Below are 17,312 nucleotides of genomic sequence, written 5' to 3'. Positions count from 1 at the left end.
GTTCAAAGAAACTTGATTATTTTTGTAGGCAAGAATGTATAAAATCCTGGGAGGAAGAGGAGGAGGTAGAACAATAGAAACAGAGGAGAGGAGTTGGGGAAGAGGACAGGAATACACACAGATACTGAAAAAAGAAATGTGGAGAAGAAGAGAGACAGAGACAGATAGAGAATATGATATGATGACTAGAACAAGAACTTGGAGTAGAACAAAGAATTCAGTTCAAGAGAAAGTAAAGGGGCCATCTCATCTAAGGAGACCAAAAGGAAAGATAGAATGATGAGTACAATGATTTAGAAAAATTTTGCAACTAAAAACAAAACACTAAGATTAGAAAAAATCCTCTGTCACTTTTTTAAAATGAAAAGAAAAAGTCCAAAAACATTTCTTTTCTTATTTGGGTAGAGAAAAGGAAATTCTTATTTTAATACAAAATATTGGGTAATTTAAAGAGCTCAATTTTTGTTAAAAAGAAATATACCTTAGTAAAGGCTCACTTTTTACATAAGGAAGGAAGGATAGAAATAAGCATTTATTATCTTCTATATGCCAGGCACTGTGCTAAATAACTTCACAAATATCTCATTAGATCCTCATAACAACTCCAAAAAGTATTATTATTCCAACTGTATAGTTTAAAAAACTGAGGCAGACAAGTTAGGTGACTTTCTTAACACCATATAGTTAAAGAGCTTCTGAGACCAAATTTTAATTCAGGACTTGAATGAAAATTCCTGTACTCTTAATGAACAGTACTCTTAAACACTGTACCCCCTACTAATAGTCCTTAATGTTTCTTAAACAAACTTGACACTTATAAAATGATTGCAAAGACAGATAGATCTCTGTGTATGAAACCAGCCCCATGATGATAACATTAAGAACAATTATCTATTTCCTTACAACCTATGATTTTTTTTTATTCTATACCCAAATTTCCCACTGTGTATTTTAAAAGTGATCCTGCCCAGACAGGGAAAATGGCTTAGTTGAGTTTGAGTTAGAAGGGATTTTCAATGAAGAGATTTTCTGAATGTGAGAAAATGTATTAATAATGAGCCCATATACGAGGAAATTATCTTAACTTACATGTTTACTGAACCCCCAAAGTCTTCTTACAACTTGGACACCAAATACTTTTATGTAAGTTCAAAGTGGACCTTTGTCTTTTTAGGAATACAAGGAGTTTTTGTTTCTGGCTATTTTAAAAGGTACATAGAGAACAGTTTGAATGAATAAATGAATGAATGAAAGCATGTATGAGTAAAATAGCATTTATCAAGCTCATTTATCAATGCATTAAAAACTGATGATAAAAGTCCAAAAGTTAAAAACTATCTGCCCTCATTCTAATGTGAAAGGAAAACTACTTGCATGGGAGAGTAGGGGACAGAAAAGGAGCACTCAGGTCTAGAAAGTAATAGAGATGATTAGAGCCAGAGAGATTATTAGCACACTATGCTCAGGAAAAATGGCTGAGATAATTTGAATATGAGTCCAGAACTAAAGAGGGTAGAGGAAAAAGCAAGCCTGCCATGGCAAGACAAAGCTATGGAAGTTGTACAGAGAGTGGGGAATAATAGTTCTAACTAGAAGTGTTAGGCAGAGCTTAACAGTACTGCTTGGTAGTGAATAATCTCTCATTAGGTACTATTTTGCCACCTATGCCAACATTAGATCTCTGAGCTGCATGTCATTATACACACACACATATATGTATGTATGTATGTATGAGTATATATATGTGTAATATATATATATATTACACATATATATGTGTATGTATGTATGTATGTATGTATGTATATTTCCTTCAAGGCTCAATTCAGTTTCCTCTCCTGTGGGAAAACCTTTTACAATCTGATCCCCTTGTTATTAATAATCTCATCCTCTTCAAATTCTATTTAATTATTTGTTTAATTTTTACATCCCCTCTCCCTCTGCAAATAGAATGTAAGCCATTCTTTTTTTTTAATAATTTTTTATTGACAGAACATATGCATGGGTAATTTTTCAACATTGTCCCTAGCAATCACTTCTGTTTCAGTGTAAGCCATTCTTGAGGGGCATTCATTTTGTCTTTATATCCCTTTATATCCTTGCACATTCTAAATACTTTATTATTGAATTATTGAATTGAATTGAATTGAGCAGAGAGAAGTTAAGCTAGTAAAACAAGGAGAATCTTCATTTTTGCTTTTACTGACTTTGCACTCTGACTACATTATTAACCTATTGTTATGTAAGTGAGCAATAGTTTTAAGTTGTATGGATAGATAAGCGTTCATCCAGTATATTGGTCAATGTGGAAATGTCCACTATAAAATAGAAAAGTGTTAATTTAATAGGAACATAGGTATGTATGTGTCCACACATTTCATTTTTAAGAAAGATATATATCATGTCCAAGTTCCTATAACTGAAAAATAAAGTCCTATTAAATAGATTTTGCAAAATTCAGGTACTTCATAAAAATGACTAAACTAAAGAAAGAGGATTTTTTTCTTCTTTCAGTAGGAAAGACCTGTTAGTTCATTTCAATGATAAAAATTAGGTACATTACAGACAGTTACTATGTTTCTCAACTCCTGGTCAATAAGCAAAGGGCTTAAAATAGAACAGTATAACTGGGATTAATTTAGAGGGTTGCTCTTGACATGTGCTCCTCCAGTGACAGTTCGTTTGAACTTGACAGAATAGAAAAATGCAGGTTCTTTTTGTATGTCTCAAAAAGTTTACATAAAAATTCCATAAAGATAACAATCATACATGTACTTCTCCTGCTTAATCTTCCCTTTTGGTTGGCAAAATATACATATTTCAGAAAAATGTGCAGTATTCTAAATTCTTCCTTCCCTTTGCAGTGTGTACACAGCTCCTGGTCTCTAGACCTGATGAGGAAAATATAAGTTCCTATTTACAACTCATAGACAAGTGTCTAATTCATGAGGTAAGTAGTGGCAAGAATTTTGAGATACTCATATATATTGATTTTAAAATGATTCAACATTTGTGTAAAGTTGATATTCTTCCTCTTAGAATAAGACCTATGACCAACTAAAAATTCAGCATGTTTTATCAAGTATCCAAGGATTAATATAAAATCAAAAAATTTAAGAATGAATGCTTGACTCTGTGAAAAATTCCCTAAGCAATGAAGCAGAGGATGCTTCATCGAACCCAAGCTAGCCCTTAACATTTTCAATATTGTTTTATTTTAGAATAAATATTCTACCTCTTGGTTCATGGAATCTGAGAGAGAAAAAGAATCAGAGACAAGAGATAGACAGAAAGAGTGTTTATGCATCCATGTGTGTGAACAGGTCTTATACATTATGACGTATTTCTGTGTTTTGACTCAGAATTTACTGGGATATGTTGAGGAGATATGCCTATTAACACAATATATAAGGAATCTTACTTTATGGAGAAGAAAAAGGTCCTAGGTCTGTGCACTACATATATACTATAGATGTTTTATATCTGACTATATAGATGGAAGAAGGGTAGAAGGCCATTATGTGCAAAGATAGATTGAGGTTTCCAAAATTTCTCAAAATCTTTCCATAAAGGTTACAGTATAAATTCTGAGCTTTCAAAATTATCTTCCTGCATAAATCATATTTGGTAGGGTTTTTCCATAATGTAGGCATAAAGTAAGATTATAAAGTCCCAAAGGACTATGTACAATGAATGTACATGCTTTGACAGCTGAGAACCTTGGGTTATGTGAAAGAAGATATAAATTGCGGAATTCTAGCTCACTCCCTACTCACTCACACCCTCTTTCTCCTTTATGCTCTCACCAGCTGTCCATTAGGCACTGCAGCTGTGGTTTATGGTCAAAGTTAAAATTAAATTCTCTTACCAAATCCCCAGGGAGAATCTTTTGCCACTCTTGAAGCCCCCATTGCTTTCTCCCTTAAAGCAAAAAATATATATATTTGTTTTGATTTTTAATTCTAGCTTTTTTATTTCAACTTCATTCATGACATCTTTGTTTTTCCTATTTTTTCCCCTTCACAGCCTAAAAAACTAGGTCTTTATCCAGATTATTTCACCCAGAATTTGTCAAACACCTGATCAACTAACTACATTAATAACTTATGCTTGTGGCTTTTTAAAATATTGAACTGCTCCAAGAAAAATTTTTATAATGAACTTGTTTTTCTTTAATGGTCTCTTTAGAGAAAAGCACTCTCAATACAACTAAAGAGAGCCAGATAGAAAAAAAACAAGTCATTTATGATAGTTTCCATCTTTCCTTTGACCAGTAACCTTAACTTTCCTTTTCCCAACTTTGTTTGTCTTCTTGAACACTGCAATTTTGGCTTTCTTTTATACGCATGTGTGTAAATGTGCACTTGTCTATAAAGGAAGTTAAAAAGGATACTCTCAAGAAGCTTACAACCATTCATAAGTGGAGAAAGAGAATTCAAGATTGACATGGTAGGTCTCTTAAGCCTCCAAAAGAAGATTCAATTCTTCATTCAAGAAGTACTTGTTAAGTTCTTATTCTGTGTTAGGCAAGATGGATGGAAAGGTAAAAGTAAAATTACATTTGCCCTCAAGGTACTTATATTCCACTGTGGGAGAATGGTATAAACAAAAAAAAATACAAAAAGAAAGAAAGAAAGAAAGAAAAAAAGAAAAAGAAAAAGAAAAGAAAAGAAAATTGACTACAAAATAAGTTGGCAAGCAGAGTGTAGGGATAGTCAATAGAAACAGGGAGAACTATCCTATGGAAGAGTTGAGCTGAGCTTTTGAAGCAAGCTAAGGCTTCTGTGAAATGAAAGTAAAGAAAAAAAGGGCTTTCTAGACATGAGGAAGGAATGGAGAAGGGGATGGCATATGATAATGGGGGAATGTAAGCAGAGCTTTCCTTCCCCATGGTATCTACTCATAAGAATTGAGCCTACAGCATATCAGAATATACAAAACTTTTCCACCTGGTTTCAAGTGCTCAGAGATTACATGACACATTAATCTAGTCACTTATATTTTTAAAAGTTATCCAGGCTTCATAATGTCTGTTTCACATTCCAGCTCATAAATGTTGGCCTCATTCATGATATCAGGATGTTTTCTCTGTTTTCTTCTCTTTCATTTTTCTCATTGGCCACTTTTGTGGCATATAAAAGACAGGAATACAAAGATCAAGCTTCACTCAGTCTGCTTTTACTTGTCAAGTGTTAATGCTAACAGACACATTCTGATTGCAGAGGGGTAACTCATGGACAGGAAGCTTGAGGAGGAGCCCTGTCTCCATTTTAAAAAGAGGAGAATGTTCTTTAATGGGTTTATTGATTATTATTTTAGTTCAAAAAAGAGGAATGTGTTTGAATAATTTTCCACAGTCCCAAGTTATTCCATGCCTACCAAACACACATTCCCTTTTGAGGTCCCCATGTGGTACACACTGTTCATTCCAACTGAGGGCTAAACAGAATTCCCTAAAGACTCTCACTTTAACTGGAGAAAAGGAAGGCTATTGACCAAATTGAGACCCCTTCCTTCTTCCCTAAGGGCTATGGGCACAGAACCCCACAAAGCAGTAAAAAAGTATAGTGTGAGAGAAAGGACAAAAGTTTCTATTTTTATTGCCTCTGGTGCCCAAATACCTCATTGTTCTAGGGCATTATTCTCCAACTGTTAAATGCTTCTTGCCTCATGATTTTTTCTCCATGGGGATTTTTTCCCCCTTGTTAAGCATTAATGCAACTATACCAACTTCAGAAACAATCTTACTTTTCTGTCTTGAAACATGCTTATTTCTCCAAATATGATATTAATACCTGAGTTGTAGTGACAGCTTTAGAATGATGGGTTTCTGGAGATTTCTGTGATGAAACATTGCCAATGTATTTGAGGTCATTATCTTTACATGATGAGTGTTGTCCCTTCCTCACTGTGAATCTAGAGATTCATTTTGGGTATATAAGAAAATAATCATGGCCCCCTCCAAACCCAAAGCTGTTAGAAGCCAGAGTAGAGTGATAGCTAATACTGAGCCGCTTCTAAGGTCAGTGCAATGGCCTATATGGAGATAAAAATAACTATGGAAAACCAATTCCCTAGAGCACTGATTCTAGCTCCCATGTTACTGTAACATGACTTGTTATATTGAGAAGAATGCCTCCTTAGTAGCTCACTACCACTATATGTACCCTTGGGTTAGTTACATAGCAAATCTAATGTGTCATGGGTGTTAGATAAATCAATTTTTCATTTTGTGAAAAAATAAGATCTATTTCTTATTGAATACTACTTGTTATCTTGGGAAATGTTTGTTTGAAATGGCATCTTTGGGGCTTTGTTTAATGCTCCTTTAAATTGTGAATAGCATCTTGGGGCTATTTTTAATGCTCCTTTAAATTGTGAATAGCTCCTTTATTTTCATGAAAATCAGATATTTTGCTCTAGATTTGCAGCTAAAAGGGACCCTTAGAACTCTTCTAATCCAGCCTCTTCAATTTATAGATGAAAAAAACTCAAGCAGAAAAAAGTTAAATGAATTGTCCTATGTAATGCAATATTAAATATATAAAAAGGCAAAGTTGAGATACTTAGGATTAGTCTTGTTTTATATCATACTCATTTGTAAGTCCTCTAAGTTATTTGTTTGGCTCAGCTTTTTCTATGGCTAGAAAACTGAGTAATGAGGGGCAGCTATGTGGTACAGCGGATAGAGCATCAGCCCTAAAGTCAGGAGGACCTGAGTTCAAATCTGATCTCAGACACTTAAACGCTTCCTAGCTGTGTGATCCTGGGCATGTCACTTAATCCTAATTGCCACAGCAAAAAAGCAAAACAAAACAAAACAAAAAAAAACCTGAATAATGTACAAATAATGCTAATGAATTCATCTTTATAACCAAAAAGGAGTCAGTTGTTCCTTGCTATTGATTATAATCTTTTTAAGGTTAGGGAACACTTTCTTAATAATCTTTGTATCCTGTGGTCCAGTCATAGAAATATCAATAAATGTTTGAATGAATGAATATTATTTCTAATTCCCTACTGTACTTCCCTGAGAGCAAGAATTTTGTAATTATGGTTCTCTTTAGGAAGATGTTCAATTAGAAGATGTGCAAGATATGGTTTTCTATATCTTGCACATCTCCTAAAATGACCCTGTGGACATAGTAAGTACAGCAATTAATGAACAAATAAAGGAGATTTTGAAAAGGAAAGACTATGCTACTCACTTTCTTTACTAGTTAAATATGGTAAAAATTGCTACCTCACATTTCTGTTAGCATTATAGTTGGATACTTATTATTTAAAACAATGTGTTAGGTCCAAGATAAAACATAGAAGAGAACATATTTTCAATGTACTTGTGAAATCATATTGCTCATCAAAACTTTAAAAGCAGTTTCTTTTAAAGCCTCCCCCCCAGCCTTGTCAATTATACATTAGATACCTTATGGTTAGTGATTAGATATAATTTGCTGTCAGGTACTATTTGTGAAAATTTGCTCATCTTCTTCTCATATTTTCATCCAGGATACCCTCAATATGTATGTAGCTCATTCTTATAAAGATTTTGTAAAGATAAGAAAGTAGGCATATCTTAGTAGTTGTTAATATTTTCCTAGACACCTTTTGGGAGCTTGATATTGCCTGTTTTTTTCCCCATTTTTTGCTATCTTCCTTTATTTAACCTAAAGATATCAGTGCTTTTAAGACCATATTGCCTCACAAGCAGAGATTTCCTCAGTGTACACTTAGTCTGATCCAGTCATTTTTCCTAACTTAATAAAACCCATTTCTATTTCTTTGTATTGCATATTGAAAACTAAGATGTTAGGTCCAAATGTGGCAACTCCTTTTTTGATGGAAAAATGAAATAAATGTTAATGTTAATAACATTATGTTATTGAAATGTTAATGAAATAAATCATTACATTCATAAATTCGTTCCATTTTATATGTTTAAAATACTCCTGCCAGTTTCATATATGAATATTCTTTAGTGGATATGAATCATTTGGGTCTCTTAGCAACCTCTGTTTATAGATTTGTTTTTGCTTCCACTGTGTTTTACTGTTTTAAAAGTTGATTTTACTGACAATATTCTATTCTATTATTGCCCTCTAGCTTCCATCTCTCTCTACTTGGCAGAGAGGCTAAATTTTGCTAGCTAAGTCAGTTTCTATGCTCTGTTGGCCTCCTTGTGAGAACTTTTTTATATGTATTAAATTTGTACAGGAATGGTGTTAATTAAGATGAGAATCTTTTGTCTTTTTAAAAAATTTCCCAGTCTCATTAACAGTTTCTTTGAAAAGCAAATTGAATCTGTTGCAGCTATCCATGGTATCTCCTTACCTTTATCCTTTATTTTAACATGATGTTGTCAATTTTTGATCTAACCTGTTTGATCACAGACAAATGATTGAGATCTATTTTTCACATCAGTAACCAGTTGTTTCCTGTCCCTTTCATTACAGTCAACTTCATTTCTGTGATATTTGATCAATGCCTTCAGATTCTTTTTAGGAAAAATGTGTTCATGACATATAGCTATTGAGATTTCTAATAGTCAAAGATTTGTAGACTATTAGAAATCTCAATAGCTACATGTCATGAACACAAACCTTTGACTTCTTATTTCTCAAGCTCAAGACATTTTTAAACCACCATCTTTTTACATTTCTATTTTCAGATTGAAGTTACTGTATATCAAAATATATCTTGACTTGATTGGGAAGAGCTGATTAAGATGTTCATAGAACTTCTCTCCTTTTTATACTTTGTAGCAGATGTTAGCATATAAGCTATAATTATTTTCATAGTAGTTTTTTTTAATGATCATTGAACTCTATAAAATGAGAGAAATATTAAATGATATTTTTGACTTTGATTAAATGGTTAAACCAGCTCTACCCATATCTTTGTTTTTCTCTCCAAAGAGATTCACTGATTCCAGAGTTTTACTGTAATAATGTCAATTTTTATTTTTTTCATCAGAGTATGTTTTTTGGTCACTAGATCAAAAAGGCAAAAGTCAAAGGACTTTCTGTCCCTGTCAATATGGAAAAAGGAAGAAATGTATTGGATTGTGATTCACTTAAATATCTTTGTTTCATGGGTTGTCATAATCAAAACATTTGTCATCTCAAGGTTTACCTATTGTTGATATGGCTGTTTTTACTATTGGTCCTTAGACAACAAAGTCAGTCTGACATCAGGCTTTGAAGCCTCTGAAAATAGGAAAACTTGAAGGTACCTATGCTCTGTTGCTATATCCCTAAAGACCACAGGGTCACATAGATGTCACAGAGGGGTATCAGGATATGAAATATGCTATAAAACATTAAAATTTGTGTAGCCTAAAATACACACTAATGAGAAGACTCACTAAAAACTATAATTTCTATGAGGCGTTCCCCTATTGTCCCCAACTAATAAATGGTTAAAGGATATGAACAGGTAGCTTTTTCAGAAGGAGGAATCAAAGCTACCAAGTTACATGAAAAAATGTTTTATCAATGAGAAAAATGCAAATTAAAACAACTCTAAGGTTTCATTCACACCTATCAGATTTGCTACTCTGACAGAAAAGGGAAATGATAAGTGCTAAAGGGAATGTGGGGGGGAAAATGTGATAATCTGGCTGTTTCAATCCACTAAGGGTGGATTTGTGAAACTGATCCAATTATTCTGGTGAACAATCTGGAACTATGACCAAAGGGCTATAAAACTGCAAATCTTTGACCCAACTATACCTCTGTATCCCAAAGAGATCAAAGAAAAGGGAAAAGGACCTATATTTAGAAAAATATTTATAGCAGCTCTTTTTTTGTGCTGGCAAGGAATTGAACATCAAGGGAATGCCCATCTATTGGAGAACAAGTTGTGGCTTGTGATTGTGAGAATATACTATTGTGCTAGAAGAAATGACAGGCAGAATAGTCTCAGAAGAACCTGAAAAGACTTACATGAACAGATTCAAAGTGAAGTAAACAGAACCAGGAAAACATGTACATAAAACATGTACATAAGATTATACAAATTGTGATAATGTATTATAGCACATTATCATAGCACATAATACTATATGATAATACTATATAATAAATGTGAATGACTTGATTATTATAAGCAACACAATGAGCCCAAGACATTGCCAGAGTACTTAACAATGAAAAATGCTATCCACTTCTAGAGGGAGAACTAATGAAATCTGAATGCAGATTGAAACATGCTTTATTTACTTTTCTTGAGATTTGGGTTTTTTGGGGGGGAGGGGTTGCACTGTGTTTTCTTTCACAACATGGCCATGTGGAAATGTTTTGCATGACTGCATGCATATATAGGCTATATCAGATTGGCTGCTTCCTCAGAGAGAGAGGGAAGGGGAAGGAGTAAGACAATTTGGAACTCGATTTTTTAAATGAATGTAATAGGAAAAAAAACTTTTTAAAGAGAGAATCAAGTCTGTTGACCTGCCTTTACGTAGGACCATTTATTTCAGATGAATGAAAATGGGGAAGGAAGGGGAAAAAATGAAGTAGATATCTGAATAAAGAGAGACACAGACAGAGGAGAGAGGGAAAGAGAGAGAGAGAGGGAGGGAGACAAAGAGAGAAAGTGAAAAGGGAGAAAGGAAGGAAAGAAAGAGGGGGGAGGGGAGAGAGGAAAGAAGAGAGTGGAGAGAAGAGAGAAAGAGAGATCTCCTAACCTGGTAAATTTTTGTTGTTATTTTTGGGTTTTTTGTTTTGTTTTGTTTTGTTTTTGCTAAGGCAATTGAGATTAAGTGACTTGTGCAGGATCACATAGCTAGGAAGTGTTAAGTGTATGACGTCAAATTTGAACTCAGGTCCTCCTGACTCCAGGACTGGTGTTCTATCTACTATGCCACCTAGATATCCCCTGATAGATTTTTTTTAATTCTTTAAATGTATTGAATATGTTAAATCACGTGAAGGTTATACAAATTGTGATAATGTATTATTATAACACATTATCATAGCACATTGATATTTGAAGAAGTTAAAGAATTTCCACCAATTCTGAAGATTCAGGAAATCCACTAAAGCCTGAGTATTACAAATCAATTTTGCAATTCATTCCTACTTAATAATTAGAGTAAATTTGGAGGGCAAATATTGATGGTGTGCAATTTTTTTTTATTATTATAGCTTTTTATTTACAAAACATATGCATGGGTAATTTTTCAACACTGACCCTTGTAAAACCTTCTATTCCAACTTTTCCCTTCCTTCCCCCACCCTCTCCCCTAGATGGCAGGTAGTCCAATACATATTAAATATGTTAAAGTATGTGTTAAATACAGTATATGTATACATATTTATATAGTTATCTTGCTGCACAAGAAAAATCGGATCTAGAAAGTTAAAAAAAAAAACTGAGAGGGGAAAACAAAAATGCAAGCAAACAACAACAGAAAGTGTTGTTGTTATTATTGTTGAAGAGATCCATGTCCATCAGCATTGATCAGTATATATTATTGTTGTTGAAGTGTATAATGATCTCCTGGTTCTGCTCATTTCACTTAGCATCGGTTCATGTAAGTCTCTCCAGGCCTCTCTGTATTTATCCTGCTGGTCATTTCTTACAGAACAATAATATTCCATAACATTCATATATCACAATTTATTCAGCCATTCTCCAATTGATGGACATCCATTCAGTTTCCAGTTTCTAGCCAACATTTTTGCACATGTGAGTCTCTCTTTCCCTTCTTTGAGATATCTTTGAGATATAAGCCCAGTAATTTATTCAACCATTCTCCAATTGATGGGCATCCATTCAGTTTCCAGTTTCTAGCCAACATTTTTGCACATGTGAGTCCCTTTCCCTTCTTTGAGATCTCTTTGGGATATAAGCCCAGTAGTAACTTTGCTGAGTCAAAGGATATGTATAGTTTGATAACTTTTTGAGCATAGTTCCAAATTGCTCTCCAGAATGGTTGGATCCGTTCACAACTTCACCAACGATGTATCATTGTCCTAGTTTTCCCACTCCAACATTCATCATTATCTTTTCCTGTCATCTTAGCCAATCTCAGAGGTGTGCAATGGTATCTCAGAGTTGTCTTACTTTGCATTTCTCTGATCAATAATGATTTGGAGAGATGATATAATTTTTAAAAGATTTTTAAAGAATATGAATTTTTATCAAGCTTCAAATAATATAGCCTATCAAGTATCTTCTGAATTTTGTTACAAGTGGTTGCCAAAATAAAATGGTCTAATTAGTATATTTGTGTTCAATTAAAAACATGGGGTTTTTTGGGCAGAGGTGCTTTTTTTTTTTAAAGCCAAGCTGACCAGATTCCAATGTTTTTCTATATTTAATTGCATGTTTTCCCTCTCTTTCCAAGCTGTATTACCCATGAAAAGTCCTATTTGCTTTTGCAGGCATTTACAGAAACACAGAAAAAAAGATTGTTGTCATGGAAACAGCAGGTGCAGAAGCTCTTTCGGTCTTTCCCTCGGAAAACCCTTCTAGACATATCAGGATATCGACAGCAAAGAAAGTATGTTGGGATTTCATTCATTATGATGCATGTTAGTTACCTAGTGATTCATTTGCCTACTTTGGGATCTGAATACAGTAATATGTTTGAGTATCACATATTGTTCATAGCAGGTACCTTGTGGCCCAGTTCTAAAATAGTCATTAAATGGGTGGGGTTGTGGAGGGGAAAGTATTGAGAGGATTCCCTGAGGAAGATATATCCTGAGCAAAATTTTCTATATTTAATGAATACTTGCAAAACACTTAAATATGTGCAGGTGAGGGAGAGCCAAGTATTCTTCAGCCAGCAGCCTGTGTGATTGTATGAAGATCTGAGGTTTTTTGTTTTTGTTTTTGTTTGTTTTTTACTTTTTGCTGTAGACAAGTTAATTATAGTCGATGGCTGAATTAAGCATTGCATTACTATTTTATGTTGGACTGACCAGCATTCTAAAACTGTAGACATAACATTCTTGACATGTCTACATATCAGGAAAAGGTGAAAATAAACCTTATTGTGCTTTATAGCTTCTAGATTTATAGAGATTTGGATTTACTATCCAATTGCTTTGTGAAAATGAATTACAGGGAAATCAGAAAATTAACTTGAAATTTTCTATGATTACCAAAGTCACAGGAAAAAAAAAAACTTGTTCAGAATTCCCTTAGTCCAACCTCTGCCTGTAATATAGAAATTCCTCCAATAATATTTTCAACAAGTATTCATTCAGCATTCATTTGAAGATCTCTATTTGGAAAAAAACAAATACATCCCAAGGCAGAGTTTATTCCAATTTGGCCAGCTGTAAGTGTTAAACAGTTTTTCCTTACATTCCAGCAGAATATAAATTCCTCAAAGGAAAGTATTGTTTAGAATCCCTAATGCCTGGCACCATGCTTGGCAAATAGTAATTAGTTAACAAATGCTTTTGTAATTGAACTATTACATCAAACCTAAATCTGACTTATTGTCATCTCTACCCATCTTTCCTAATTTTGATGTCTGAAGTCAAGATTAATCTGTCTTCTTCATGACAGCACTTCAGATATTCAAAGATGTCTATTATGACCTATCTTAGTGTTCTCTTCTTCAAACTAAACCTCTCCATTTCCTCCAACTGATCCTCATGTTGCTTGGACTGCAGAACTCTCCTGGATGCTCCTGGATACTTCCAAATTTGTCATTCTTCTACCTAAACTGTGACATTCCAAATTGCCAACATTACTAGAACCATGCTTGGGACCAGGGTGATAAACAACAGGTTTAGACTAAATCAATATGAGGAAAAAGAATCTGTCAAGATGCTAAAAGGTGAACTAGCTTTTCAACATTCAGCAAGAAAAAGTTTCCAAAGGGAACATTTTTGCTTGATTCTTGGATACTTTTCTTAAGAGTAGGGATTACTTTTACTTTGTATCCCTAGCACTTAGAACACTATTTGGCTCATATTAAGTGTTTAATAAATGCTTGTTCATGAAGTGAGAGAACATATAAAAAGATTTTACAGATCTTAAAATGATGCATATAAATGCTAGTTATTACTAATTGACTTAAAGAGTATAGATTTGAGGCTTTACTAATTTGGAAAAAAAATTATTTTAAGTTCTTAAAAGAAAAAAATGACAATCAGACTGATTTTTCTAGAGATTTTCTTTTTAGCATGGGTAAAGCAGACTTCTTATCTTATAGATTATCCAAAATGAAGTGTTGACATTTGCAATAAGATCTATTTTATTGGAATTAAATCCTGTTATTTTTCCAGAAAGCTAGAAAGTTTTAAATAAGTCTCATGATGAAGGAAGCAATTTTTTAGAGTGCTGTCATCTTCCTCTTTTTGGACACTGTTTTTCTTAATGCAAGATTAAATTAGTTTTTGCTTGCCAAAAAAAGAAGTCATGCTTTTGACTTAATTGAGCTTTCAATATGTTAACACCCTTCTCCATTTGTTGAAAATAAACTGGTGGGACAACAAGAAAGATAATGTAAGCATCAAGATCAATCAGAATCCTACTTTATATAGGAATCATATATAGATCAATATTTAACACCTCTATCTAAAAGGTCTAAATTTTTTAATATATCTGCATATATGTATTCAGATATATCTTGTTAATGATTGTGTAATCTTTTGCATTCACATATACAGTACATCTATCCAAACAGTGAAAATCAAACTACTTTGTATTAATTGGAGGGAAGAAATATCAATCTGAATTAGGGGAAAAAAACTTAGCTAATTAAATAATTTCAGTTTTATTATTTTCAGTTCATACTAATTTGAACAAAACTAAGCTAATAATAGAAGTAATTATTGACAGCCTATATTTTAGATTTGATTTTACATTGTAAGTGATTTTAAACTATAGCCATAATCTGTATTCTATATAACAAACCTAAAGCCTCTTCTCTGTCTCTGAGGGAAGAAACCCAGTTGTACAAAAGTTCAATCTCTTCTCTCTCTGAAGACTTAAGCTTTCTCATATTCATTATTAGTTAAAGAAATATTCTATTATCAATACTCTCATAAAATGTTATCTCAGAATTTCCTGCAAGGTTTGTATGTTATCCTTAAGAAGCTAGACTAACTGATCTTCTCCCATCTTTAGTAGTTTAAAATCTTATCTTATGATCAATTCTGATGGACCTGGCCATCTTCAGCAAAAAGATGAACCAAATCAGTTCTAATGGAACAGTAATGAACTGAACCAGCTACACCCAGTGAAAGAACTCTGGGAGATGACTAAGAACCATTACATCAAATTCCCAATCCCTATATTTTTGCCCACCTGCATTTTTGATTTCCTTCACAGGCAACATTTCAGAGTCCGATTCTTTTTGTACAGCAAAATAATGGTTTGGACATGTATACTTATTTTGTATTTAATTTATACTTTAATATATTTAACATGTATTGGTCATCCTGCCATTTAGAGGAGGGGGTGGGGGGAAGGAAGGGAAAAATTGGAACAAAAGGTTTGGCAATTGTCAATGCTGTAAAATTACCCATGCATATAACTTGTAAATAAAAAGCTATTAAAATTTTAAAAAAATAAAAAATAAAATAAATAAATACTCAAAAAAATTCTTATCCAATTCCCCAGACTCCAGTTTGTCTACTTGTTCAATTTGTCCAGTTTGGTTTCCTATCAGTGACCTCAGGATGTAGCTGAGACCCATAAAATTCACAAAAGCATTCATTGAAGATAGCATTCCTTAGAGATAGAGTGAGATGGTCTCCATCTCATATGTATTCTATCCTCACTTTCTTCAAAGCAGCCAGTTATGATTCTCTAACCCTATGATGTTGCCAGTTCTATAAGCAATCATCTGATTTTTGTTCTGTTCTTTGTTTTTTGCTTATAAAAACAAGTTGGGGTCTTTGGCATAAAAGGAGGAAAGCCATTGACCCTTTTATTAATAGGTTCAGCTCCCTATTAAAAATTATCTTACTCAAAGTATTACCTTAGTTCTTTTTTTAAGTTTCATATAAAACACTAATATAGAAATTTTATTACAATTTCGTCAACAAATTTTGGCTGTATTTGGTTCAATTTGATAAATATTGCCTTTTGAAGCTCACTTATGGGAACTTCAGAAATGATGAATTTAAGACTATTTGTGATGTTCTTGAATCATTGAGAATCAAGTGCTATTTGTGGGGGGAGAAGAAAACATATACTGATCATCAAAACCTGATTTTACACATTAAATATGTATAAATAAATATTAAAAATAAATTGCTCCTGTTTGTACAAATAAAGGGCTTTGCTAAACTGAAGAGCATCTTCAGATAAAGAAGGTAATCACAATGGTGAAGTGGCTTAAATTCATGCTATACGAAAATAGGTTTAAAAAGTTGGAATATTTGAAGATTTCAAAAGCTGTAATGTGAAAGATTCTCAGGCTTTTTCTGCTTAACCCCAGAAAACAGAATTAGAGGGTGGAAGTTTCAGACAGGTATATGTAGGCTCAGTGTAGGGAATAACTGCCTCAGGAGGTAATGGCTTTTCCCTTACTGAAGGCTTTCCTAACAGAAAGGAAACGTCAGTGACCGCTTTGGGGGGAGCCTATACATAGAAGTTGGACTAGATGGTCTTAGAGGTTTCTTCTAGTTCTCATAAGTAGAATGCTGCTAAATCACTGAAAATTTTCTCAAACATTTCTCCTGTAAATCTTTCCTCCCTCTATTAACTTGCTTTTAAAAATCTGACTTTTTTTATAGATACTGAAAAGGTAAATTTTATTCCAGCCTCTCCCAAAGTACACCAAATTTCATATTAATGGCTTCAATAATCACAAAATATTTAATCTCATTAATTTTGACAGTGAAACCAATTAGTTATCTTTAGAAAGTTACAAGAGATGCAAAAGAAGAACAACAGAGTAGGAAACTTGTTTCTGTTTTTCTTCCCTCATTTCCTATTTCTTTAGGAATCAATTGTCCCATAATAATAATGAGATCAGCTTAATTGTCAGTGATAGTAAATCTCAAACCCTCTGCCTTTTTGATCAGTTGGTCCATGACATGCATTTGCTAACTTGTCAACCTAAACTTTGTCATCCCTATTCTATATAATTTATTATTTTTAATTCAATCTGTCTGTAGCCAAGACAGGATTTTCATAAAGTGTGTTAATGATATGGAATTTCCTATCAAATGACCAAAATTCATTTAAAAAGAAAATAAATGAAAGGAAGAGAAAAACTAAGCAATCTAGAAAGACCAGAGACATTCTTCCTTCTCACTCTCTTACATGGGCTTCTGGTTGTGATATGAGTCAATCAGGCAACCAGGATTTAAGCATATACTGTGTGCCAAATT

General features: G+C 33.3%; 1 protein-coding gene across 10 annotated transcripts in view; it reads left to right on the top strand.

Moving 5' to 3' along the window:
• Window positions 1-17,312, top strand: part of SAMD4A (sterile alpha motif domain containing 4A) — a 332,472-nt gene that overhangs the window by 258,790 nt on the left and 56,370 nt on the right. For all 10 annotated transcript variants that reach the window (XR_004232060.1, XR_004232059.1, XR_004232061.1 and 7 more), the window contains 2 exons: window positions 2,865-2,950; window positions 12,390-12,508. Coding sequence is in view for 7 of the 10 variants with exons in the window: in XM_031952983.1 (XP_031808843.1) it covers window positions 2,865-2,950; window positions 12,390-12,508 (205 nt within the window). In the remaining 3 variants the exon portion in view is untranslated. The remainder of the gene's footprint in view (window positions 1-2,864; window positions 2,951-12,389; window positions 12,509-17,312) is intronic.

Source organism: Sarcophilus harrisii, chromosome 2 (genome assembly GCF_902635505.1).
Source record: "Sarcophilus harrisii chromosome 2, mSarHar1.11, whole genome shotgun sequence".
Lineage (NCBI taxonomy): Eukaryota > Metazoa > Chordata > Mammalia > Dasyuromorphia > Dasyuridae > Sarcophilus > Sarcophilus harrisii.
This window is presented reverse-complemented; position numbering and strand designations above follow the sequence as displayed.